The 26,020-nt window shown below is 37.9% G+C and overlaps 2 protein-coding genes across 6 annotated transcripts; one reads left to right on the top strand and one right to left on the bottom strand.

The window, feature by feature from the left end:
* Nucleotides 1-4,341: 4,341 nt before the first annotated feature.
* LOC130914708 (uncharacterized) lies at nucleotides 4,342-9,529 on the bottom strand. Its single transcript, XM_057834143.1, has 8 exons — nucleotides 9,451-9,529; nucleotides 9,344-9,376; nucleotides 8,957-9,004; nucleotides 8,653-8,700; nucleotides 8,502-8,552; nucleotides 8,353-8,394; nucleotides 7,790-8,095; nucleotides 4,342-4,424 (listed from the first exon to the last, which is right to left on the bottom strand). The coding sequence occupies exons 1-8, from the start codon at nucleotides 9,497-9,499 to the stop codon at nucleotides 4,342-4,344; spliced, it is 660 nt and encodes a 219-aa protein (XP_057690126.1). The 5' UTR covers nucleotides 9,500-9,529.
* Nucleotides 9,530-12,931: 3,402 nt separating this feature from the next.
* LOC130915391 (casein kinase II subunit alpha-like) lies at nucleotides 12,932-25,328 on the top strand. Of its 5 annotated transcripts, none has more exons than XM_057835379.1 (15): nucleotides 12,932-13,058; nucleotides 13,773-13,864; nucleotides 14,652-14,733; nucleotides 15,286-15,414; nucleotides 15,498-15,609; nucleotides 15,710-15,811; nucleotides 19,423-19,473; nucleotides 19,562-19,621; nucleotides 19,697-19,780; nucleotides 19,858-19,968; nucleotides 20,047-20,148; nucleotides 20,217-20,317; nucleotides 24,048-24,196; nucleotides 24,311-24,388; nucleotides 24,479-25,328. In XM_057835379.1, exons 4-15 carry the CDS (start codon nucleotides 15,314-15,316, stop codon nucleotides 24,592-24,594), a joined length of 1,167 nt encoding a protein of 388 aa, XP_057691362.1. In that variant the 5' UTR covers nucleotides 12,932-13,058; nucleotides 13,773-13,864; nucleotides 14,652-14,733; nucleotides 15,286-15,313; the 3' UTR covers nucleotides 24,595-25,328. The 5 variants fall into 5 exon arrangements, with proteins under 5 accessions (XP_057691362.1, XP_057691361.1, XP_057691358.1 ...); XM_057835378.1 differs by having other exon boundaries at nucleotides 12,934-13,058; nucleotides 14,657-14,733; nucleotides 24,311-24,400; XM_057835375.1 differs by having other exon boundaries at nucleotides 12,935-13,058; nucleotides 24,311-24,400.
* The last annotated feature ends 692 nt before the right edge of the window (nucleotides 25,329-26,020 follow it).

Genomic DNA, 26,020 nt, shown 5'->3' with positions numbered 1-26,020 from the left:
AACTCCTTTTATGTCCAGCTCGGATCTTTTACATTCATTCAAAAGTGAGATCATTTGTCTGATGACACAAAATGACATCTGACATAAGCATTCATTAATGCTCATGGCAGTGTGATTTCACAATTATGATGGTCTTAGGGCCAAAGTTAAAGTGTTACAGAAAACCATAGCTAGCAATTAATGAAACAACTAGAACAGTAACTGAAGAAATAATTAGCACAGAACACGAATATTTACATCTGTAGCACTGCAATGCATGCTAGGAGGCATGTTGGATGAAAATACTGTTGACAGCAGGTGGCAGCAAAGGTTGACTGTCTCCACCAAGGGAGCAGTGATGGCCAAATGAAGCTTCTTGAAGCAATAAAGCTTTGCAGCCAATTGGCTCAAAGCTTCATGGTGGTCCATTTGGTCTTAGACAGTCTAATGATGCCACTGTCAAAAAAAAGTTTTACCGGTTAATATCTTTTGGTGTAAATATCCCATAATACAGTGAGGACAGTTTATAGTTCAGTGCGGCTTATCTACGACCAAATGCCATTTTCATGTCAAATTTGGTGTGTGACGGCTTATAGTCAGGTGCGCCTTATAGTCCGAAAATTACGGTGTGTCATTCTCTATACGGATGCACTGGAGGGAAAATAAACATTTAATCATTGGGCATTTTGATTGTAGGCTAACATAGCTAATACAGATGCATACAGGATGTGTTACCTTCATTATAAGGCTTATATAAGGCTTTTATTTTATTTTTTTGCGGTTCCAGACATATTTGTTTGTTGTTTTTAGGTCCAATGTGGCTCTTTCAACATTTTGGGTTGCCGACCCCTGGCCTCGAGGATTGCCTTAAACATTTGCGTAATTATATTCTACAGTAAAGCCAACAGTCCACGTTAGACTGATTTTAAACCGAGTTAGCAAATTAAGGCATGAGTTAAGGCCAACTGTTTTTACCTTGAGCACCTGGCAAAAGTGAAGCACTTTCTTGCACAACACCTAAAAACATCAATCTCTATTTTCATCACATCACAGATTAATTTCTGTATTGTGCTTTAATTGGAATTGTCATTTGTCACATCATGTCATTTAAAACACTACTGCTCACCACTGAAGTGGGACGCATTAGCCTGGCACACATAAATCATAATCTGGCCCCCCTCCACTGGCCTCTTATGCACTTTAGATTTCATTTTAACATTATTAATTGTTTTCAGATCTCTAAAAAGAATCATCCTTCATAATACAGCTCTATCCTTTTGCACATTACAGGCGCCCTAGGTCATAATTCCAGCTGAGGTAGAGAAGTCCAGGGAATAGAGCTTTTTCTGTTGCTGGAATTTCTCTTTGTTTTTAAAACTTATTTTAATTTTTTATTCCTGGGCTTTCTATTCAGCGCAAGACTGTCCTTTTTTATTCAGTGTTTTTGTATGTTTGTTTGTTTGTTTGTTTGTTTGTTTGTGTGTTTGTGTGTTTATTTGTTTGTTTTTGTCGTTTAATCATATCTGCTTTATTATACTGTACAGTATAAACACATATTTTTAACCAAATTGTGTCCCACCTCTAGCGTGAATTATTATGGAGGCAGCGCCCTCCGCTGTCAAGAGGAGAGAGTAAAAACCTTGAAGCAACCAGAAGTGGGTCGAACCCAAAAGAGGAGGGGAGGAAAGTATGAAAATGAAACTCGAATCGCAGGAAGCCCAAAGCAAATCATTTTCAGTCTCGTTGAAAGCACATAATCAGAGGTGAGAACCTTTAATCTATCTATCTGTATGTATTTATCTGTGTTTCTGTCTGTCTGCATCCATCCATCCATCAAACCATTCTTCCTTCCATACCTTATTTACCCTATATTTTGTCTTCCAGAAAGTCCACACCTGAACGCAGAAACGATGGCATTTGTCAAATTGTTCTGGGGTTTTTTTGCACTCTGCAGTAAGTTTCTTTTGGTTACGTTTGAATATTTTTTTACATCGACAAACCACAAAGTACTACAGTATACGGAAATGATGACGCGACTAAAATTGCTTGGAAGATAAAGGTGTTAATAATGTGACATTGTTTTTTTTTTTTTTTTCTGTCTGGAAGAGCTGGCTGTGGCACATACTAATACAAGTAAGTTAACATAAGCGAGCACATACAATTCATGGTGCACATGTGCTGTGTAATGCAGTTTCCCAATGAACTAAAGAAGTACTTTTGTTTATAGTGGTATGAAAAACTTTCTGAGCCTTTTGAAATTTCTTACATTTCTGCATAAAATCACCATCAAGTGTGATCTGATCTTTGTCAAAATCCCACGGATGAAAAAAGTGTCTGCTTTAACTAAAACCACTCAAACATTTATAGGTTTTCATATTTTAATGACGATAGTGTGCAAACAATGACAGAAGGGGGAAAAATAAGTAAGTGAACCATCACATTTAATATTTTATGGCCCCCCCCCTTTGGCAGCACTAACTTCAACCAGACGCTTCCTGTAGCTGCTAATCTTGGCCCATTCTTCTCTACAAAACTGCTGTAGTTCAGCTAGATTCCTGGTATGTCTGGCATGAATTGCTGTCTTTAGATAATGCCACAGCATCTCAATGGTGTTCAAGTCTGGACTTTGACTTGGCCATTCCATAACGTGTATTTTGTTCTTCTGAAACCATTCTGAAGTTTATTTACTTCTGTGTTTTGGATCATTGTCTTGTTGCAGCATCCATCCCTTTTTAGCTTTAACTGTCTGACAAATGACCTCAGGTTTTCCTGCAAAACATCCTAAAAAACATTTTAATTCATTCTTCCATGAATGATTGCAAGTTTTGCAGGCCCTGAGGTAGCAAAACAGCCCCAAATCATGACGCTCCCTCCAGCATGCTTCACGGTGGGGATGAGGTGTTGGTGTTGGTGAGCTGCTCTATTTTTCCTCCCCACATGACGTGCATTACTCCCAAACAATTCAACTTTGGTTTCATCGTCCACAAAATGTTTTGCCAAAAACTTCTGTGGAGTGCCCAAGTGCCTTTCTGCGAACATTAAACGAGCAACAATGTTTTTTGTTTTTTTTTAGACAGCAGTGGCTTCCTCCATGGAGTCCTCCCATGAACACCATTCTTGGCCATAGTTTTACATGTACAGTAGTTGATGTGTGCACAGAGATATTGGACTGTGCCAGTAATTTCTGTAAGTCTTTCACAGACGCTCTAGGGTTCTTTTTTTTTTAACCTCTCAAACTAATGTGCGCTGAAGTCTTTGCGTCATCTTTGGTGGACGGCCACTCCTTGGGAGACAAGCAACAATGCCAAACTCTCTCCATTTGTAGACAACCTCTCTGACTGTCGATTGATGGACATCCAGACTTTTAGAGGTGGCTTTTTATCCTTTCTCAGCTTTATACAAATCAGCAATGCTTGATCGCAGGTCTCCAGACAGCTCTTTTGACCGAGCCATGATGCACGTCAGGCAATGCTTCTTGTCAAGACAATTTTTACTTTTAACTTAATTTTTTTTTTTTTTAAACTTTAAACCACTCATCAGAGATTGGGCACACACATGACTTAAATTGTTTGGTAAAATTGGTTTCAATTGCTCTTTAAGTCTCCTTAGGCAGAGACTTCCCTTACTTATTTTTTCCCCCTTCTGTCATTGTTTGCATGCTATCCTCATTAAAATATGAAAACCTATAAATGTTTGGGTGTTTTCAGGTAAAGCAGACACTGTCTTTACATCTGTGTGATTTTGACACAGATCAGATCACATTTGATGGTGATTTTATGCAGAAATGTGAGAAATTCCAAAAGGTACAGATACTTTTTCATACCACTGTAACTACTCCAGGCCTATTAGCTAACATAGGCTGTTACACTAAAAAGATGTACTTAGTTATTTTTTTAACAGTATGTACTTTGGTACTTTTTCTGAAGTCCAGATTTGACTGGTCTAATTTGACTTTTTTGGTCGTAAACTGTGAAATTTGATACTGAAGATCTGTTCTTAAATTCAATGGAGCCGTGTTCTTTCTCTCCCACTAGTCAGAACCCAACTGTTTTAGGGGTGCATTTTTATTTGGAATTGTGTCAAATTATACACTTTGATGGTCATATTTTTGTTCTGCGTCACAATAGCTTAAGTGTCATTCATCCTCTTGCAAAATAATACAAATACTGTAAAACAAACAGTCCCTAGAGGAAATAGTGCCGTTAAACCACCAACAGCAACCTATACCCATCAATAATAAACATGGTGTAAAATGCATAACCCTCTGATGGGTGATCAGGTTTAGTTAAGTTTTTTCCATCTGCCTCTCATGTGCCCACTCACCTTGTGTTATGTGTTGTCTACCTTTCAGACAGCACTGTCTCATGCTACAAGATTGAGCCTGTCTATCTGGCAGGTATTGTGAGTGCAGATTTGCTGGTGACCATCATCCTTGTAACCATCACCTACAGATATGCAAGCTGGCAGCAGCACAAAAATCACAAGCAAGTACAAAAAAGTAAGGTTATAGTGCAACGTGTGTGTGTGTGTTTGAGTTGCAGTAGGTACATATGTCTTATGAACTTTTTCTCTCCCTGTGGGACATTTTTTCACAGACCACCCCGACGTGTATATGAATGTCCAGGCCTCAAGAAAGACCTGACTGTGCTAGGATGGTTTTTGTTTTGTTTTTTTTGTTTTTTTTTCAACGGGTGTAACGTGGATAAACACGGATAAACTCTTTTTACCTCCAACCTGGGATCAGCAAAGAACACAGTCACCTGGCATTGAATATCAATCACTTACAAAATACACATGCATACACTGGGAAGAAAAACACATTTTAAATTTGAGGGTAAAAAAAATCTTTAAATGTTTTTTTTGTTGTTGTTGTTGAATACTTTGCATGTTTTTCTTGTGAATATTAGAGCTTTGTTCTCGTATTACAAAACAAATCTTTTGTCAATCTTACGAAACCTTACGGCGAACAAAATTCTGATTTTTTAAATATTTTGGACCGACGTAGACAATAAGTGAAATAAATTGAAGTGACTTACGTGGTAATCCTGCAATAAATAAGGAAACACAGATCGTGAATTCTCTTAACAGACTCCCTCCTTCTCCAAACACAACACACAAACACATAATCCCCCAATCAGGCGAAGTGTAAATTCATTTTCTTTTACAAGAAGCCTCATTGGTAAAATATAAAGAAAATGGTGGCATATTAATATGCTCTTGTTTTGTATGAGTTACATGGAATCCAAACAGATGTATATAGAACTCTGACACCTCAGGAAATGAAACTGTCACCTACCCTACACACACCCCCAATTCCGTGTTCCGTTGCAATAACTTTTGTATTGTTTCAGTTTGTCAAAGCAGCAGTTTGTAACTTTTAAGTTTTGGTCGATTTTAGCTACGCTGGTGGACAAAAGCGGCAGTGTTTTGACCTAAGGAAGACGTTTCCCATGAGGACCAGCGCACATCTGTACAGTGTCGTAAAATCATCAATCAATCAAAAATCAATCTCCCGGTTGCCTGGAGATGGGTTAAACGACATTTCTGTTTCGAGCGGCTGTGTGAAGGATGAATAGTAATAAGGTAATTAATCCAGTTGTGGCTAAACAATAGCATAAGACGGATAGCAACCATGTGGCTTAGTGTGACTAACCTCCCCCATCCACCCCAACGGGGGGGCGCAGGTGGGCATCACGCCAGTGAGTGAAAGCCGGGCTAATGTTTATTCTTTTTTTTTTTTTTTTTTTGCGTGGCAGGGTTCCTGGCACCCTCCTCAAAGTTAATTTTGGTGAATACGATACAGACCCCTTCAAAATATAAAAGATTTGTCATTCAACAAGTTGTCAGTTGACATATTATTACAAATGTTCTGAAAATATATTATAAAGGTTTAAAAGTTACCTAGTGTTCCTTTAAAGATAATATGCATGTATTATAATTAAGTAATGAGGCGAGAAACTGAATAAAAGAAAAGAAAAACTCACTCCACCATGTCCCATATGTTTTTATTTTTCATGCTTTTTAGATTTGTAAACATACATAAGAGTTATCAAGAAAAAAAACAGCACTCAAAAATCTTCCCTTGGCTCACATATCCATATTTAGCCTTCGTAATAGAGCACAGTGAACTAGTTTTCATTCAATGTAAATACTTAAAAACTTTTAAATGCAAAAAAGAATGCCATAACACAATTTCAAGGTATTGAAAGGTTTCAAAAACATAAGACATGCACATATGTCATCCTCGGCATTCCTGTATTCTAAGTACGATAACTAAATTTGCACCTCATTTAAAGACTTACTAAATCATCACGTTAAAAAAGGTCACCAAAACCCAATTTACATTTTTAATGAGAGAAAAAAGCTAATAAATTGATCAATTATGGGTTACTCGCCTGCCTGCAATAGTTTTCACTGTGATGGTGTGAATGCGAGCCTGAATTGTAGTTGTGTGCCCTTTGATTGTTGACAAGTCCAGGCTGCTGTTTGCCTTTTGCCCAAAGTCACCCGAGATATGCTGTGACTCCCCACAATTCTGGGCCTGAAGAGGATAATACATCAAATAAATGGATGGAAGTTGTCAATTTTGTCCATTTTATACGTTTTATGATATAGAAGCCTGCAGTCTTTTTCTCAAATTTTTTTTTTTTTTTTTTTAATGTGTTCAAACCTAAAATACACCAAAATCTATGTTTGGTAACAATTGTAGTCGGCCGTTCTATTGAATGTGATTGACAAGGGGGACTGAGTGAACAAATAATGGGAAGAACTACAGCTAGTCAACACTGAATGAAAAAAACGTATGTCCAAAATTAAGACAACAAGGGGCTTGAATTAATATTTATTATGATTTAATTATTATTATCATTTAAAATCTTATAATCCAGATAGCACATAGTGGTAGAAGATCACTCCCATTAGGATTCTATAGTCTTGGCTGGAATAGCTAAAATACGTAATTTTGGCACTATAAGGCGCACTGGCTATAAGTCGCCACCCACCAAATTTGGCAAAAAAACGGCATTTGTTCATAAATCAGCCGCTCTGGAGTAAAAGCCGCAGCTGTCCTCACTTCATTATGGGATATTTACACCAAAAGATATTAACCGGGAACACTTTAAGATCAAATGAACCACCATGAAGCTTTGAACCAATTGGCTGCAAAGTTTCAAGAAGCTTCATTTGGCCATCACTGCTCCCTTGGGGGAGACAGTCAACCACTGCTCCCACCTCCTGTCAACACTGTTGCTGTCCAATGTGCCTCCTAGCATGCATTGCAGCACAACAGATGTAAATAACAATGAAAATTCATGTTCTGTGCTAATTATTTTTTCAATTACTGTTCCAGTTGTTTCAGTAATTGCTAGTTATGATATTTGGTAACACTTTATTTCACAGTGGTGCCATAAGACTGTCATTAGACAATCATAATTACGACATGACACTGTCATGAGCTTTAATTAATGCTTTTTTTTACAGACGTCATTAAGTGTCATCCGGCAAATTATGTCACTCCATTTATGTCCAGCTTGGATCTTTTACATCCATTCAAAAGTGAGATAATAAGCATTCAGTAATGCCCATGATAGTGTTATGTCATAATTATGACACTCTTATGATGATACGCAGAATGAATATTAATAAAAATTAATAACATTATAAGAGAAGTTCAGATGGGAACATTGACTCACCAATTGGATGTGTTTCAGTGCTCACCAATTCTTGTGTTTCTGGGTGAATATTGAGATAAAGTGCTCAGATTTTTAACACTTACACCTTTGCTATTGTATTCTGTCACATTAAAACTCACCATCATCATCAAAATCTCTGACGAGTGCAGCAGAATTCATTGGCAAACTGTCCTCATCCACCATTTCTCTACTCGGGGCCAGTGAGTGGGCACCTTCAGCAGATGATTTCCTGTCAACACTGCTGTCTTGGATGGGCAATAAGCTTGACATGTTTACACCATCGATGATTTCTTCCTCACTGTTGACATCAGCGTGTTCTCCACTTTGTTGATCTTGAGCTCGTCTCCTGCTCACATTCACTGCTCCAATTTGCCTGCGAGGTGGGAGTTTCTCTCTTGATTGATGGATCTCATCGCTGTTAAGGTCTTTGAAAGCACCATTGAAAATGATAATTAAACACCAAGAAGGTAGATTATATGGTACTGCGAAAATAAAGAATAATTCTTGCCCCTAATAAATTTACCATTCAATTTACAAACAGCATTTTATGTTTACCTGTGTTGTTGTTGTTGTTGTCTAATATTTACATCTATTTGATTTTCTTAAACATTAAAGTTGAAAAAGAAGCTGAACATGGGCACTCTACTGATTTTTTTTTTTTTTTTTTTAAAGAAAACTGTACCTTCACTTTCCCCTCCAACATTTGCATCAGACTCAGCTGGTTCTGCAAGCGTATCATAAGTATTAGTAATTTCATCCAGTTTATGGCATTGTTTTTAACAGTGTTGATATATTTTAAAAAGAATGTTTTAAAAAAATTCCATCGCACACCTGCAATTGAATCATGTTTGACACTCTCTGTAGACTGGTCCTCAGAAAGATCTGTGCAGAAATGTTACAAACAATAGATTCATAACTTAAGTAAAATATAATTGTAATATTTTTGTATCCCCTTTCTATTGATTTGCAATGATTACAGTACCCTGAGAATATTGTTCTGTCTTTGGATCATTTAGAAGATTTTTATGTGCTGCAATAGAAGTAGAATGACAAATAAGTCAAACATTCAACAAAAATTTAAAAAAATAAATAAATAAAACAAGGTGTTTGACACAAAGAGTAAAATTTTAGCAAACAAATGAAAAGGATACTGTACTATGACACGATTTTGCTTCTGAATCCACAATCTGTGTGAGGCATATTTTAATAGTACCGAGTTTTGGCTCTAGTATCATTTACGAATGATTAAATTTAGTCTATCTGTTGGTCATCTTTGAAATACAAACCTGTCAAAATTGAAGGTAAAGTCTTCCCTGTGGTTGTATCGAGGGCATCTACAATGACAGCGATGAACGTTCGGTGTTTCGAGTCATGTTTTACAGGTTCAAAGTAATACAAGGTGTCAGTTGTCAACAAAAACACTGATAATATCAAAATCCAAGTGGATATAGATTTTTTTTTTTTTTTTTACATTAGATTCTGTAAATGTTCAAAATGTTTTAAATTGTGACCAAAGGAAAAGTATAGATTATTAGTATAGATTTGTTTTAAAATGTATTATTACAAATCATTTGGAATTGTTGACTACTAATTGATGTCAATTTTGAGGGACACCATGAAACAATCTGACAATAACAGATATTTTGTGACAAATCTAGCTTAATTATTCTTACCATTGAGGAAGCTGATAACATTTTCTCTTCGAGCTAACAAAAAAGGAAGAGTTATCTTACAGTTTGGGAAGTAATGAGGTCTTTCTTGAATCCTAAAATTACCTTACCTCTGATTGCAGCTGCTATCACAAGCGGAAGGAGCATCAGCCAACACATGACCCTGAAAATAGTAAAGAGTTCAAAGTTTGAGCGCAATGCCTTGCTAGATTTTTTTAAAAATAGATATAAATATATATATATATATATATATATATATATATATATATATATATATATATATATATATATATATATATATATATATATATATGTATATGCACAGTATATATATATATATATACATATATATATATAATTCATGTATCAATACTCACAGCCTCATTGTTGACGTCCGTGTCCAACAGCTACTGTGAGGAGTCAGGATTGCAACTATGGCTTTTTATTGAAAGCATATTGTTCTCCTTCAGTAGACCTTTGCCCTATAATGAGAGATTCTGATCCGACCCCATTGTTTTTGTTTGACAGTGCATGGCTTGAGTGAGCATAGAAGAAACAACAAAGTTGACAAAGCTGCATTCAAAGTATCAATTGAATGTCTTGTGTCCAGTGGCTGGTCATATGTGGTTAATTATCTGGGTGAAATGCCCCCAACTTCTTTTTTCCACTTCACCAAAGTATCTTTTCAACAAAATGCAGTATTTACCTATTGTTCCTTGTTGGAGTAACAGTACCACAATTGTAAACAGATGTGACCACTGCCAAAACAAAGGTCCTCTTCATGGCAGTCTTAATAGATGGTGGGAAGTTACTAAATTTATAACTACTTACTCAGATTTTTCAGGTACCTGTGATATATTTGAGATTTTGAGTCTTTAAATCTTTTTTATTACTGTAAATAGCACTCGGGGCAGTAACCCCCAAGCTGATAGAATGGCTCCAGAACATCCTAGCAACAACATCTGAAGCCTCAGTCCAGAAAAGTACAGTCCTAGGAACAGCTAAGATGTAGCACAGAACCCTCAAACTCCCAGGCCTCTGATAGAGGTCCTGAGCTTGAGGTCAACATAGATAGCCTCCTCCCAGAGGGATTTGCCCCGAACACTTCACCATCCTAATTAGATGCCCGAGCCCCCTTATCTGGCTCCTCTCAATCCGAAGGAGTAGCAGCTCAACTCCGAGCATTCTTGGATGACCGAGAGCCCGCAAACAGTTTGCTGAAAACATGTCAACAAATCACATGTATTACTGGAACCATGTCCTATGGTCTGATGAGACGGGCGAACTTTCTTGTGTACCGTCTTCAGAAGAGGCTTCCTCCTAAGGTGACAGCCATGCACACCAATTTGATATAGAGTGCGGCGTATGGCCTGAGCACTATCAGGCTGACCCCTCACCTCTTCAATCTCTGCAACAATGCTGACAGCACTCCTGTAATGAGTCACATGACATGTTGGTGGGGAAATGACAAGCAGTACTAAATTTGGACATTTAAGGATGTACGTAGTTTCTAAGGGGTTTACGCAGTTTTGTTGCCAGGGGTTTAGATATTAATGGCTTTATTTTGAGTTATTTTCAGGGGAAAAATAAATTAACTCTATTATATAAGCTGCACACAAACTACTTTTCATTGTGTCATTTTGTAATTGTTGTTGTTGGTCAGGCAGCGCATTGGAGTTGCTTATTAAAGTTAATGATAATTGACAGACAGTTAAGGTTTGATCTTGCCAGAGATATTAGTAAGCCGAGATTTCAAAGCGCCGCATGCGTCAACATCATAATTTGTTAAACAGTTGCTGTGGTAACTCATTGTGTGTAAGTGAGCATCTTGAGCGGATTTGAGTGGACTCACTCAATGAAGCATTTAATAAAGAAAAGCATTTTTCAGCTTTTTTTTAAATGGATTGGGCGTCCAGTTTTTTTCTTGTTTAAAAATAATTTGGTGGGACAGTAACATGTTTAAAACTTAATTATTAATACATAATTATTACATTTGAAGTGCTTAAAAAATATTTATTAAAATATATATGCACATAAACGTTTTTTTTAATTACCGTATTGGCCTGAATATAAGACGGCCCTGATTATAAGACTACCCCCTCTTTTTCAAAACTCAAGTTTGAAAAAAAAAAACTTTTTAAACACCAAATTAATTTTTATACAGAAAATAATTACAGTACATCAGAAACAAATGATTATAACAATATATTTGAGAGAAAAAGCATGTTATTTTGCCTCACTCAAATCTTAATATCTGAACATTTAAATACCAGTATGTAAACTAAAGTACAATCACGTTTGTAAATGAATGGCTTCTAGTTTTTGAAATATAAATAAACCAATCTATTGTGATAAAACAACAAAATTGCAATAACTGCATTAACCATCAAAGTGAAGTCTAACTGTAACTGTAGTCTTGAAACAAATCTGAATAAGGCAAAATATTGCAATAAATTAATGCAAAATGTTTAAACTTGAGAGTAGCTGAGATCTGTCATGACAGAACATCGCTTCAATGATATCTGACGCCATCTAGTGTCGTGAATGGGGAGAGTAGCTGAGATCTGTCATGACAGAGCATTTCTTCAATGATATCTGGCGCCATCTAGAGTCGTGAATGGGTATAATGTCTAGACCGCGAATATAAGACGACCCCCTGTTTTTCAGTCTTATTTCAATGCAAAAAACACCGTCTTATATTCGGACCAATACAGTCTACTTTGGGGGGGGGGGGGGGGGGGAGTTTTAAAAAACATGTCTTAAATCTATCTCTTTCCAATGATAAAAATGAATAAATACATTGAACACACACAATCACACACGAATTTGGGGGGGGGGGGGGGGGGTACTACTTCACGGTTTTTCATTTATCGTGGCGGGTTCTGGTCCCCATTAATCGTGAAAGATAAAGGTTCACAGTACAGTCATCCCTCGCTACTTCGCGCTTCAAACGTCGTGCCCTCAGTCCATCGCGGGGTATATATATATATATATGTATATATATATATATATATATGTATGTGTATATATATATATATATATATATATATATATATATATATATATATATATATATATATATATATATATATATACGTAAATAAAACAGACAAGACTGAAAAAGCAGTTTCTGCTCTTGCACTCCTCTTTAAAAGAAACTGCTGTATTCTAAGCCAAAACAACTGTTGTATTTGATAGAACATTATCTCTATATGGTGCCATAGCAGATTTATCACGCATTAAGCCCCCGAACTGTTTTTAATTTGTCCGTTTCATCCTGGAAATCCGCGTTTACAGACGTCACGTATTGCGGCGGGTTGTGGTCCCCAATAACCGCGAAAAACGAGGGGTCACAGGACATTGTGGGGCCAGGAAAGAGGACACACAATGTTCCTAAAGGTGGATTATGCCCTGAACAGCACCACAGTATACAAATATCAATACATTTTGTGAACAAGAAGTTTTTTTTCTCAGTAAAATGCTGCCTCGTCTCCAGTTTCATGTCAAAGTGTGCTATCCACTGTCGAGAAGTCTAATGATTTAGTCAAATGATGAGCGAATCTGGTGTTCACCTTCAATGCGACCTGTTGTTGGCGGATACATCCCCCAAAAAGTCATAGCAAAAAGAAAAGGCAGAGCGCCCCCTGCAGCAAACGGCGCCCGAGCTAAGCTCCTGATCCCAAGCATCGCCATATTGACGTCCCAGCAACGCTGAGAGGTAATCGTATTTGACCACGAATCGTCGTACGTTTGTGACCCCACCGTTGACCGTTCTACATTAGAGGGGTCGCGGGGACCACATAGCGCAGTCTCGCTCCCTCTCTGCGACCACATTCGACTTTGCGGGGTGTGTTTTTAAGGCGTTGTCAGCCAGTCGCCTCGCCATCCAAGCAGGCTATTCACTCCCCCATGAGCCTGTTAGCTTAGCACTTTTGAGCTCTAGGAAATACATTTTTCGAAGCTTGTGACTCGACTAAATATGAACGAGAATCCAATAAATCGGCGATTCGCCTCTCCCGGTGTCAGAAATGAAATTTGCCGTGGGATCACGTCCCCGTGGGGACCGCTCGTTCTGTTAAATGTGACTTCCAGCCGGCTTTTCCTTGTACATGAGCTAATGCTAACTTGTTAGCAGCTCGCCGGCTTGCCCGGCTAGGCTAACGTTAGCTTCTTAGCTGCATTGCACTTGTGCAGGCCGTTGACCACCAGGCTTTCGCGTGCACCCGCCGTGCTCGATAAAGCGTGAAGCGGTTAAATTGGCCACATCCCTACGAAGGTCTTTGACACCACTTCGCGACATTGGAGTGAATGGTTTGCTTGGCTACATCGAAGATATTCAGTCGTATGAGCCATGATAGATGGCGTGCGTTAGCTGAGTTTGCCTCATTGACAGAATTGATTGTAATCAACCTACTTTGTTTTCCCCCTATAGGAGATATTGTTCGGTTGTTGCCCCCCGTGATGACTGTATTGAACCCTGTACGTCCTGATTAAACTGGTTGGATGCCCCCAATTAACATTCAGGTGAATGGACTTTCTAATACTTTTATCTAGTGCCTTCTAACAGCAACGTGACAAGATTTTCCAAATGTGACAGTCTGTCAAAATGCAATGTCTGGTATGAATGGCTACTCTGACCTGAGTACAATACAGAAAAGGTTTTGAAAAAGAAATAAGTTCTGGAAGAATTTAATTGGCGTAAAATGATTTTCTGGGGTACGTTTTTATGCAATATTGAGACAAATCTGCGCCTGCGACCGATATTTAAACAAGTATAACATTTATTAACATATCGCCTCCTCGTCTGCCAAGTAGTCAGGAAACACCATTTCAGCTCAGCCGACAAATGATGGTTAAAAGATTTCAGATATGACAATGGCTCAATTGGAAGTGCTGGCCGACCGCTAACCAAATATACAAGATACTAAACCATAAATTTCCTAATAGACGACACAAATGACTGTAACTATAAGCTTTGTCTTGGAAGCGCAAATATTAATAATATTTAATTATATCGGGTTTTCCAGAAAAGCAGTATGGGCATTTGGAAGGATTGTGTACTTAAGTCATCAATTGGTTTGTAGTTATTGACGTATGAAATTTTAGTGGTGTTTGAAGTGCTAATTCCAAGTTGTTGTTTTTTTTTATTTGAACAAAATTTCACAAAGATGGCAGCCACATTTTCCAAAGCAGACTTTGTAGATTTGTGTTCTTTGTCCTGATAACTTGTCAAAATTAGTCTGTGTATTATCAATTGTTTCCTGTTGTACGTGCTACGCTTTTCAAATGTTTTCTCACATCTGCTTGCCAGCGTAGTTCTCGAACTTTAGAGGCCTCCCAACCAATCTCATTTGGATTCATCTGCCACCATCTTCCTGGAGAAAACCTCCCAGGTATCGTGTGATCATGTATGCATGGAAATATTCCAAAACTGTAAATGCAGCCTTCTCCTGCAGTCATTCTGAACTGTTTTCGGCCTTGTGTGTGAATTTGTAGATTCAGTTACTAGAGTTACAGTACAGTTTTATAGACTAATACCATTAACTATTTACTTCAAAAATAGCCTCTGAAAACATGTATAATATATATTTAAACACATTTTCAAATTAGTTTGACGTCCACTCAAAATAATTTTGCCAGTGAGGCATGTGAGGCTGAGCTGTGCTGTATTACCTTACAAACTTAACTATTTGCTAGAGCATGAATTACACTTCCAGTCACTGACCTAATACTGTATAGTCGGTGTTTGAAGTTAACATGCCTATGAACGGCAGATGAAAAATCAGAATGAATATAAGTGAAATTTTACTTGCTGTCCTCAATCCACTTAAAATGAATCTGTGACCCACTTTCGGGTACTGATCCATCAGATGAAAATCACTGTTCTACACTACTTGTGTAGGGAGTGAACTTTACTGACCTTGTCGCCATTTGTATTTTTATAGGAGATTCCGAGAAGATTCCGTATAGAATATGTCTGGCCCTGTTCCAAGCCGCTCTCGAGTTTACCCTGATGTAAACACACAGAGACCTCGGGAATACTGGGACTATGAGTCCCATGTTGTTGAGTGGGGGTAAGGCAAAGCTGGGCTGTGAAACCTTTTAAGGGTATATGCCAAATGTTTTTGTCATTAATATCTGCATTGTCACCCTGCAGAAACCAGGACGACTATCAGCTAGTCAGAAAACTCGGTCGAGGCAAATATAGTGAGGTCTTCGAAGCTATAAACATCACAAACAATGAAAAAGTGGTCGTCAAAATACTAAAGGTATGAAACACGTAGGATATGATCTACCTTCATTGCAAAATATAATGGAAATCTATTTGTCTGGAATCTGTCATTGTTCTTCTCCTCTGTCTCTCCAAAGCCGGTGAAGAAAAAGAAAATCAAGAGAGAAATAAAGATCCTGGAGAACCTACGAGGTGGCCCAAATATCATCTCACTGTTAGATATTGTCAAGGATCCCGTGGTATGTATTTGCACTCAGCTCAGTACAGTCCAAAAAAAAAAAACAATTGCCTTTGAGATTTAGAGAAATGTTTAACATCATAAAACCTTTATCATTGCGACAGGCACTGTTTAGATCAACAGCATTACATTATGAAGTCATACTATGAAGAGTTAACTACTATAGTACAATATTATGGTAATACACGTTGTGCATCTAATTAGTTTCCCATAACCCGCTAGAAGGTTTCAACATTACACATAACGTAGCACTCTTATCACACATGCGAGTACAAGTGATAAGCATATGCCGACTACTCCAAGCTCTCAAGCTCTACACCCTTGAAGGGGAGGTGCCACTTTAACTCTTAACCACGGTATCTGTGGTAAACAACGTGTTTGTGTTGCTAAGACTGCAGCCAAATCTGAATTTGTACTGAAATCAAAATGCACTCTAACCTTTTAAAAACAAAAATGTCTCAAAAAGTATGAATACTTAAGTCATGATCTGGTCTACAAATTGACTTACTCAGTTTCACAGCTTCTTTTTAATTGAGCACAAAGCTCGCAAGAAGCCATGTTTTTTATCATATGAAGGGCAACTTGCGAATTTATAAGATGCATAGGCCTATAGAACCCTCTTCAGGTAATGGATGAACATTTAATAGTCCTGCTTGTCCCCAGCCAAAGTACCTTAGCATTGACTGCCAGGTGACACATTACCAGGGTACTTAGGTTAGGAACAGACCGCAGGTCTTCATGCACGAATCCGATTTTTTCATATTTTTCCGACTTGAGTGAGCCATTAACTTGACAGTCTGAACGGGATATGCCACATAGAAGTGGACGATTTCAAATCCGATCTGGGTCACTTTCGTATGTGGTTTAAATCCGATCTTGGCCACATTTTTCCAGAATTTGGAGGCGGTCTGAACTGTCGAGTCTCCCAAATCGGAATTCATGCAGCAATGATGTCAGCAAAGAGAGCGGCAGGCAGGATGGCAGCGATGTAGCTATTAGAGCTGGGAATCTTTGGGCACCAAACGATTACGATTACGATTCAGAGGGTCCGATTCGATTATAAAACGATTATTAATGCACCCCTGTCCTTTTTTTTTTTTTTTTTTTTTTTTTTTTTTTTTAAATGTTTTGTACATTAGTTCCAAAATTGTTCAAAAATCCTCTCAGGCTAAACCAAACTACTATTTCAGTATCAAGTTAGCATATAACAGTAAACAAATATACAAAAATAACAGTAAATAAAATACTCCAGTCCCCATTCTGTATCAGCAGCTTTAAACTACATTCAATTAATTTAATGTTGTGAATCAACTGTTACAGTTGTTAAAATTGGTCCCGTTATTCCATAATTTCCCTTCTGTCTACTTTTGTCAAAGTTTTAAAACTATTTCATCATTTAAAGAGAGATTCAAGACAAGATTCTGCCGATTTAAGAGTATTTTAGATAAAAAGTTAATTAGGTTTGCTACAACAGAGCCTTCTAGAGAAGTCACCGCTTTAGTACTGCTTTAAGATCGCGGTTGTTTACTAACGCCGGAAAGTCTGTCATTTTGTATCTCCGTTCAATAATATTTGTTCCAATATGGAGGTAGATTTGTGTCTTTATTATTTAATCCAAAAAAAAGTTGCTTCAATCAAATAAAATGTTGCTTCAATCAAAATATATATTTTCAATCGAAGAAAAAGTCACTTCGATCAAAAAAAAAAGTGTTTGAATGCAAAAATAAATTTGAAATGCAAAAAAATATATTTGAAAACTATTTTTCTTTGATTGAAATTTATTTTTTGATTTAAGTCAAGTTTTTTTTTTTTTAATTGAAACAACATTTTTGATTGAAGTCATGTAATTTTGCGTTTGGACCACATTTTGGCTAGGACATTTGTGTGTTATTCAATCAAAAAATAAGTTGCTTCAAACAAAAAAATATATATTTTCAAAAGAAAAATCACTTCAATCAAAAATAAAAAAATTCAATCGTAGAAAAAAAGGTTTGAATGTGAAAAAATATTTGAGACTCAGAAATTCGCATTTGAACACTTTATTTTTCATTCAAACAGTTTTCTTTGATTGAAGCAATCCTTTTTGTGTTTGAGCCATATTAGGGGTAGGACATTTGTGTCTAAGTCATTCACTCGCAATAAAAGTTGCTTTAATCAAAAAACTTTTTAATCAAAGAAAAAAATCATTTGCAAAAATATATATTTTTTGAAAATATTTTTTATTTGAAATATATATTTTTTTCATTGAAGTGTCACTTTTTTTGAAAAGCAAAAAGTTTTCAAATATATTTTTTGCGTTTCAAATTTATTTTTGCATTCAAACACATTTTTTAGATTGAAGTGATTTTTTTCTTCGATTGAAAATATATATTTTGATTGAAGCAACTTTTAATTTGATTGAAGCAACTTTTTTTTGGATTGAATAATAAAGACACAAATCTACCTCCATAGTCTAACACCGCCTTCGTCTGTCATTTTGCATCTAGTTGTACATATACAGTATATGTTATCTACTGTAGCCGTATGTTTGTAGCAACTAGCAACTGGGCGTTGTTTGTAGCGGCTGTCGGCCGCAGTCAAGTATGATAGTTTTTTTATCTAGGGGCATGAGTTGAACATATTTACTCTCGGTCCGTTCCTCATTGCGTTCCAAAGACCGCGCGGAATGTGTTTTACTTCCGTTTTACCTGGTATAATTCAATAATCGGAATTTGGATGTTTGTGAATCGTTCTTGAATCTTCCACGGCCGAATCGCGAATAATCTAAGAATCGGAAATTTCGCACGCCTCTAGTAGCTATGCATTGCATAGCGGCGAACTTGAACTCGGCTTTTACGCGGTAGGCGGACTTGACCACACTCATAAAAAAATAAAATGAAGAAAAGGAAAGCCTGGTAATGCTCGGTTTTCTTTCTGGGCACCAAATGAGCAATATTATAGTATTTCTTACATGGCCGAGTCGGGGCAAACTGACCGTCATGCACGCAGAGTGCGTGTATGCGTTCTATCAATCCATATAAACTTTGAATATAAAACTTAATGGGGATAAATAATGTCTGTAATTTGTGTCCTCTTTTTGGATATGATCACCCTGGAATGACATACAGCCAGCATGTGTAGTCATATGTTTTGATGCTTCAGTCAGTTACCTCAGGGCTTCTCGGACTGCAAGTTAGTGCGCATGCATAATGCTTGGACGGGCTCAATGGACAGAGGCAGACTGAACCACGCCCAAAAACAGATATGACAAAAAAATCGGAATTGTGCATTAAGACCTGCGGTCTGAACCTAGCCTTGGAGGTATGCCGTTAAATTGCTGCCTCTATTCTGAGCGAACAATAATGGATTTTTAGCACAGAAAACACCCCTCCTGCTATCGCTCAATTTCTACACACCTGTGCTGCCTCTATTCTGAGCGAGCAATAATGGATTTTGAGCACACCTCCTGCTCTCGCTCAATTTCTTGATTCCTGTGCTCGTCGTTTTTTTTTTTTTTTTCCTTTGGAGGCACTCATCCTTTCTCGCTTGGCTTTCACTCATATTCTATATATTGTCTCTGTCACTACTTTTGATTCTGGGTGTTCTAACTTGGCACTGTCTTTTCTTTTGTAGTCCCGAACCCCCGCTCTGGTTTTTGAACATGTGAACAACACAGACTTCAAGGTATGGCTAAATTGACTGTTTATCTCATCCTAGAGCTCCACAGTCATGTGTTAGCAAGTCATTTAATTGTATGGTATTTGTTTTCCAGCAATTGTATCAAACCCTATCTGACTTTGACATACGGTTTTACATGTATGAAATCTTAAAGGTAAGTAAAAATTGTGAAGTGTTTCTTTCTTATAATGTGTCTTTGTAATATTAACATTACATTCATGTTGTTTAGGCTCTGGATTATTGTCATAGTATGGGCATAATGCACAGAGATGTTAAGCCACACAATGTAATGATCGACCATGAACACAGAAAGGTACCAGCTCACTTCGACACACCATTCATTGTCATGTTTTGAGCACAGTTTTTATATGTATTGTTGTAAATGTTCAGCTTCGCCTAATTGACTGGGGCTTGGCTGAGTTCTATCACCCAAACCAAGAATACAACGTGCGAGTGGCCTCCAGGTACTTTAAAGGACCTGAACTATTGGTAGATTACCAGGTGAGACAACCATGTTCCTAAGTGGGATTTCATGGACTGCATGAATGCAAAACATAATGTGTCTCTTCTCCACTGCAGATGTATGACTATAGTCTTGACATGTGGAGTTTGGGCTGCATGTTGGCCAGCATGATCTTCAGAAAGGAACCTTTCTTCCACGGTCACGACAACTATGATCAGGTAGGATGGTAGCAGGCCTTTTTAATGCAATAAGTTGTCATCAAGTAACATTTCCATTTGTTTGGCAGCTTGTGCGAATTGCAAAAGTCCTCGGCACAGAAGACCTGTATGACTACATTGACAAATACAACATTGAGTTAGATCCACGGTTCAACGACATCTTGGGAAGGTAAGAAAAAATGCTGTCCTTCCAGAATTCTTTTCATTATCCCATTGTCATCACTAGAGCTGGGAATCTTTGGGCACCTAACGATTCGATTACGATTACGATTCAGAGGCTCCGATTCGATTATAAAACGATTATTGATGCACCCTACTCCTTAATTTGTTTTGTACATTAGTTCCAAAATTGTTCAAAAATCCTCTCAGGCTAAACCAAACTACTATTTCAGTATCAAGTTAACATATAGCAGTAAACAAATATACAAAAATAACAGTAAATAAAAAACTCCAGTCCCCATTCTATATCAGCAGCTTTAAACTACTTTCAATTAATTTAATGTTGTGAATCAACCGTTAAAGTTGTTAAAATTGCTCCTGTTATTCCATAATTTCTCTTTTGTCTACTTTCAACATGTAAAAGTTTTAAAACTATTTTAAAGATAGATTCAAGTCCATATTTTACCGATTTAGAGTATTTTAGATAAAAAGTCAATTAGGTTCACTTGGAAGGTTCGCAACAACAGCCTTGCAGGGAAGTGTACTGCTTTAAGATGGCGGCCGTTACTAACGCCCGCATCTAGTTTTTTGTAGATGTGCTGGTAACGATACCGAAGCTATAATGCATCTAGTCCTATATAAATGATATCTACCGTAACGTAATGTTGCTTGTAGCAGCTTTTCGGCAGCAGTTAGGTATGTTGTTGTTTTTTTTTTATCTCGTGGCATGAGTTGAGCTAGAGCCGTGAGTTGAGCATTGGCGTTACCCGAGGGGCCGGGTAATGAGAAGCATGATGTTTAGCTACTCTCGCTCCGTCCCTAACTGCGTACCGAAGACCGCGCGGCGCGCTGATTGTGTCGTACTTCTGCTTTACTTGGCATATTTCAATAATCGGAATTTGGATGTTTGTGAATCGTTCTCGAATCTTCCACGGCCGAATCGCGAATAATCTAAGAATCGGAAATTTTGCGCACCTCTAGTCATCACTGACAATGTATTGTTGGAATGCAGAACGATTTCTTTAGAGCAAAAATGTTTTTGTGTTTTTTTCCAAGGATCATTTCATGATTTAGTCAAACTCTACAGTTCCTTTAAACGTCCTCAATACTTTTACTTTTTTTTTCCTGAAATGAAGGGTATAATTATTCTTTTAAATATACATACATAAGAACTGGTGCTATATTTTTGGGTAAATCGTATGTTATTCGTTTGGATTTTGAATGATTGGTCTGAAATTTAACTAATGTATAATTAAACCAGTGCGCTTATAGTAGTCGCTTCAGTAATGTATGTACCGTGCTTTTGGGAGAGAGAGGATAGTGAATATAAGGTAATGTATTATGGTGTATATGCAATACATACATAGAATAAACTTGCAAATAGTGCTTAATCTATCGTTAAGATGTGCAAAGACTACTAAAAGTGCGTCGTGTGATGGCCGATCATTTGGTGTCCAATTTCATGAATTTTTGGGGATCGGTCAATCACTAAAAATATAACTGATCCTTTCTGCTTATAGCTGCTAGAGTCAATTAGCTTTATTAGCCTGCTAGCATGTGGTCACAGACATTCGTGGTCATTAATATGAGCATATAAGTGCACCTGTTGGGTATTTTCTAGAAATACACCGAAATTTTGGTGGCTGAAATGTGACTAAAAATGTGATTTCGGTCCAAAGCGCTTTTTTCACTGAAGTACCAAAGTTGTGATGACGCAAACAAATATAGTTTGGTAGCTTGCACTTCGCATGCTACTAGAGGTGAATTAAGTGTGTCCTGGCTTTGTGAAGCAATTCAGCAATTTCACTTGAAGCGCACCAGTGAAATTCACTTGAGCAACCTCTTTTCTCTCTGTGACTTGACTGATTTACTGGGCGCGTTCAAGCGCAACCCGAAGAAAACGGTTTCAAAATCTTCAATTTCCATCCAGAAACACAAATGAGAACGATACAACACCAAAATATATTACAAAGGGGGGCTGTCTATGAACCAATTAAAGATATTATAGACAAGCAAACATACTATAAAACCAAAACATCAAATCTCAATAATTGGGTTGTTTGATTTTATGTAAATATTAAAAAAAAAAAAAAAAAAAAAAAAAAAAACATTTTGGATATTGTTTCTTATTCAGTTTTTGGCCATGCATTTTCATTACAGTGCATCCCTAGTATTTTTTATTAGTTATTCAACCTCAAAATAATGTCTACCGGTCTAAGATAACATGGGAAGGAGTGAAATTTGTATGGGGACTTTGATGTGTCACTGTGTGGTAATTTTTTGTAGCCCCTAGATGCCCTCAATACTCTGTCATTCCTCTGTGAGTGAATTTATCGGTAGTCTGATAATGGTTGTTACACGGAATGGTGGATGAGTGGTTAGCACAGTTCTGAGGTTGAGGGGTGAATCCTGGGCTCTGCCCTCCCTGTGTGGAGTTTGCTTTTTATCCCCATTCCTGTGTGGGTTTTCTGCAGGGTTTCCTCCCACAACCCAAAAACATGCATGGTAGGCTGATTGACCACTTCAAATTGTCACTTTTTTGTTTGTATCCTTGTGCCCTGCAATTGGCTGGCAGCCAGTTAGGGTGTCCCCGCTTACTGCCCAGTTATCTGTAGGGTTGGGCATCGTTTGAAATTTAGCGATTCCAGTTCCCATTCCACGTTTCGATTCCGATTAAAAAAAGTCGAATCACAAGTAATAATGTTCAATGTTTTACAATAAAACAAAATGATTGTAATGTTAAAAGTCCATGCTATTGTTTATAGGGGGAAAAATGAGATCAGCAAAAATCGCATTCACACAAAGATCTCAAGTGGGCCGGACAAGTGTATTTTTGACCAAATATATTATTTTTTCCCCCCACCTATTTTACAAATATATGAATACATATAACACATTAGTGAATGCATTGGTCAATGCTGCAATGTGTTATTGCTAAATGCAATGTGAAAATGCCTTAACTGTTGGACGGACACAAATAGATAGCCAGATGTTGCCCTAGGGCGGGGGTCAACAACCCACTGCTCTAGAGCCGCATGCGGCTCCTTAGCGCTGCCCTAGTGGCTCACTTGACCTTTTTTTTTAAAAATGTTTGAAAATGGAAAAAAGATGGGTGAGGGAAATATATTTTGTTTTAATGGTTTAATGGTTTCTGTAGGATACAGGTGTCAAACCGATTCCAGAAACGGCCAAGTGGGTGCTGGATTTTGTTCCAACCGATTCCGTGAAGAGAGTTTAACCAATGAACTTCCTGCTGAAACAAGCAGCACCTGACGAAGTTTAACTGATTACACATGTAAAAGATCTGATTGGTGAAAAGGTGTCCTCTTCATTGGTTGGAAAGCAAACCTGCACCCACTTGGCCCTTTCTGGAATCGGTTTGACACCTGTGCTGTAGAACGACAAACGTGATTGTAATTCTTTAATACTGTTATGAAGTTAAACTTGAGGCGGCATCGTACAACAGAGTAGTCACGTGGTGCGTCATTCTCTATATGATGCACGGCAGGGAAAATAAACATTTATTCATGAAGGCATGCATTTGTAGCCAACTTAGTCATGTTGATAGTTAATATAGCTAATATAGCATGTGTTGCCTTCATTGTAAGGCTTATATAAGGCTTTTATTTTTTTGCAGCTCAAGACATGTTGGTTTTTTGGTCCAATATGTCTCTTTCAACATTTTGTGTTGCCCTAAGGTGTAGAGTGACGTATTTGTATGTCTTTCTTTTCCCCTGAAGACACTCTCGCAAAAGGTGGGAGAGATTTGTGCACAGTGAGAACCAGCACCTGGTCAGCACAGAAGCTCTGGACTTCCTGGACAAACTGCTGCGTTACGACCATCAAGCCCGGCTGACAGCCAAAGAGGCCATGGATCATCCATACTTCTGTTAGTGCACCTTTTTGTTGTTGTTCAGCACTGTACTGCTTGGGTCTGCTGACCTAAAGAGGGTTCATGAGTATCAGGTACATCTTGTGACATGGAAATCCATCTTCATTCTAGATCCTATCGTTAGAGATCAGGGAAGGGGAGCCACTCCTGGAGGGATCGCAACCAGCTCAACACCAGTCAGCTCCTCAAGTATGATGGCTGGTAGGTTGTGCTATTCCCAATTGGGAATAGTCCCTGCGGCCGGAGCCCATATGAGTAAGCAAGCTTTGTGTGTCTCAGGCATCAGCTCAATGACCTCCTCACAGCCGCTGGCGAACATCGCTGGATCACCCGTCATCTCAGCCCCCAACACTCTGGCCACACAAGTCCCAGCAGCCACTGGGGCCCAGCCCTGAGGGACGACCTCCCTTCTCTATTGCCCCTAGTCCTGTGTTTATGTGTGCTCATGGCCACATCCTGCCTAGTTCTCACTGTGGCCCTCGCGCCACGGTTCCCCTTTTTATGTCGACAATAACAAAGATTTAAATTGTTTTCACATTCATTTATATTTTGACACCTGGACTTGGCAGAACATGTATTGTTACACCTGTCAGGATTATTAGAATTAATTTGGGTGTTATTTGACAATTCTAATAAGATGTAGACATGAAGAGAATGGATAATAAAATTTATTTTGTATGTTCCAAATATACAGTCTTGCTTGAAACTGTTTTGATGCGGGATCCTGCTGTGCGACACTGTGAACCTCACTACGACTTCACGCAATGGTCAGGACTCTGGTGTGCCCAGTGCTGTGCACGCACAAACACACATTGCTACAAGCAGGAGTTGTTGGTCTTCTGAAGTTGCTAGTTGCTATTATTCAAGAATTGGACTTTTGTAGATATTCTACAGTGACTGTCAGGTTGCATGCACCCAATGCTGAATATCACAGGGTCGATAGTTTGCCAATTTTATGTTAAGTTCACTTCTGTATGTGTATGTATGTGTTCATGTTTGTTTTTTTATGAAGTCTCTTACAAATGATTTTGATGACATAGACAATTTTGTAACTTTTTGTTTTATGTTGGGAAGAGTCATCACCTACAGAAAACAACTTCAAAAAAAAAATAAACAGTTTAAACAGGGATTTGCAGGCGCTGTGTTTTTTAGTATGATCTTCCCCTAATGGCACCTCAGGTTTTTATAGATGTAAATTGAGCACGCTTGCGTTTATAGTTTTAAAATCACAGGTCAAGCCCTATTTTAAAACTAACACCATTCCATAACTTGAGCAGAAATGTCAAAGCTTTGGGCAAGTATTAGAACTTTATCAATCCTCTTAAATTGTTGTGAATTGACATGAGAATTTTAGGGTTTAATTACAATTTTAGGATTGTTCAAATCTCAATTCAGTGCAAATATAGGAGTCTTACAAATCGAAATGACAGCAATTCGAGTCTAACCAAACATCAGGTCGTGAGTTAAGCGCAATGTAAGGCGAGTATGCATAAAAAATCCAGTCTCGAATACAGTACTCACATCCACATAGACATGACATATGCACACTATTTCTGCCATTGACAACGATAGATGTTCAATTAAACTGGTAGGACTGGCTGTAAATGCCCATCTTTCGCTCCATTTGACGGAACCACACGTCTAGTCCATTTTGTCTGGGAGCTTGTAAAGAATATATTTAATATATATATATTTCTTGAACCAGCAAGCGCCGCTAACAGAGGGCGTCGCACGTGAAATCGTGACCGAGTGAAACGAGGACATGTTATTGTTGCACGGTGCATTAAATGTGCAACAACTGTATCCTTTCTCGTACGCAGT

This window comes from Corythoichthys intestinalis, chromosome 4, assembly GCF_030265065.1.
Source record: "Corythoichthys intestinalis isolate RoL2023-P3 chromosome 4, ASM3026506v1, whole genome shotgun sequence".
NCBI lineage: Eukaryota > Metazoa > Chordata > Actinopteri > Syngnathiformes > Syngnathidae > Corythoichthys > Corythoichthys intestinalis.
Note: the sequence above shows the minus strand (reverse complement) of the source record. Positions and strands in the feature narration are given on the sequence as shown.

Coding starts and splice junctions, on each gene's coding strand:
- LOC130914708 (XM_057834143.1), bottom strand. CDS start 9,499: ATGTGTTGGCTGATGCTCCTTCCGCTTGTGATAGCAGCTGCAATCAGA. Junction 9,005..9,343: donor TGTTATCAGCTTCCTCAATG/GTAAGAATAATT, acceptor CTGTCATTGTAG/ATGCCCTCGATACAACCACA. Junction 4,425..7,789: donor CAGAGATTTTGATGATGATG/GTGAGTTTTAAT, acceptor GCATATCTGTAG/GTGATGGTTACAAGGATGAT.
- LOC130915391 (XM_057835378.1), top strand. CDS start 15,314: ATGTCTGGCCCTGTTCCAAGCCGCTCTCGAGTTTACCCTGATGTAAAC. Junction 15,610..15,709: donor TGGTCGTCAAAATACTAAAG/GTATGAAACACG, acceptor GTCTCTCCAAAG/CCGGTGAAGAAAAAGAAAAT. Junction 15,812..19,422: donor ATATTGTCAAGGATCCCGTG/GTATGTATTTGC, acceptor TTTCTTTTGTAG/TCCCGAACCCCCGCTCTGGT.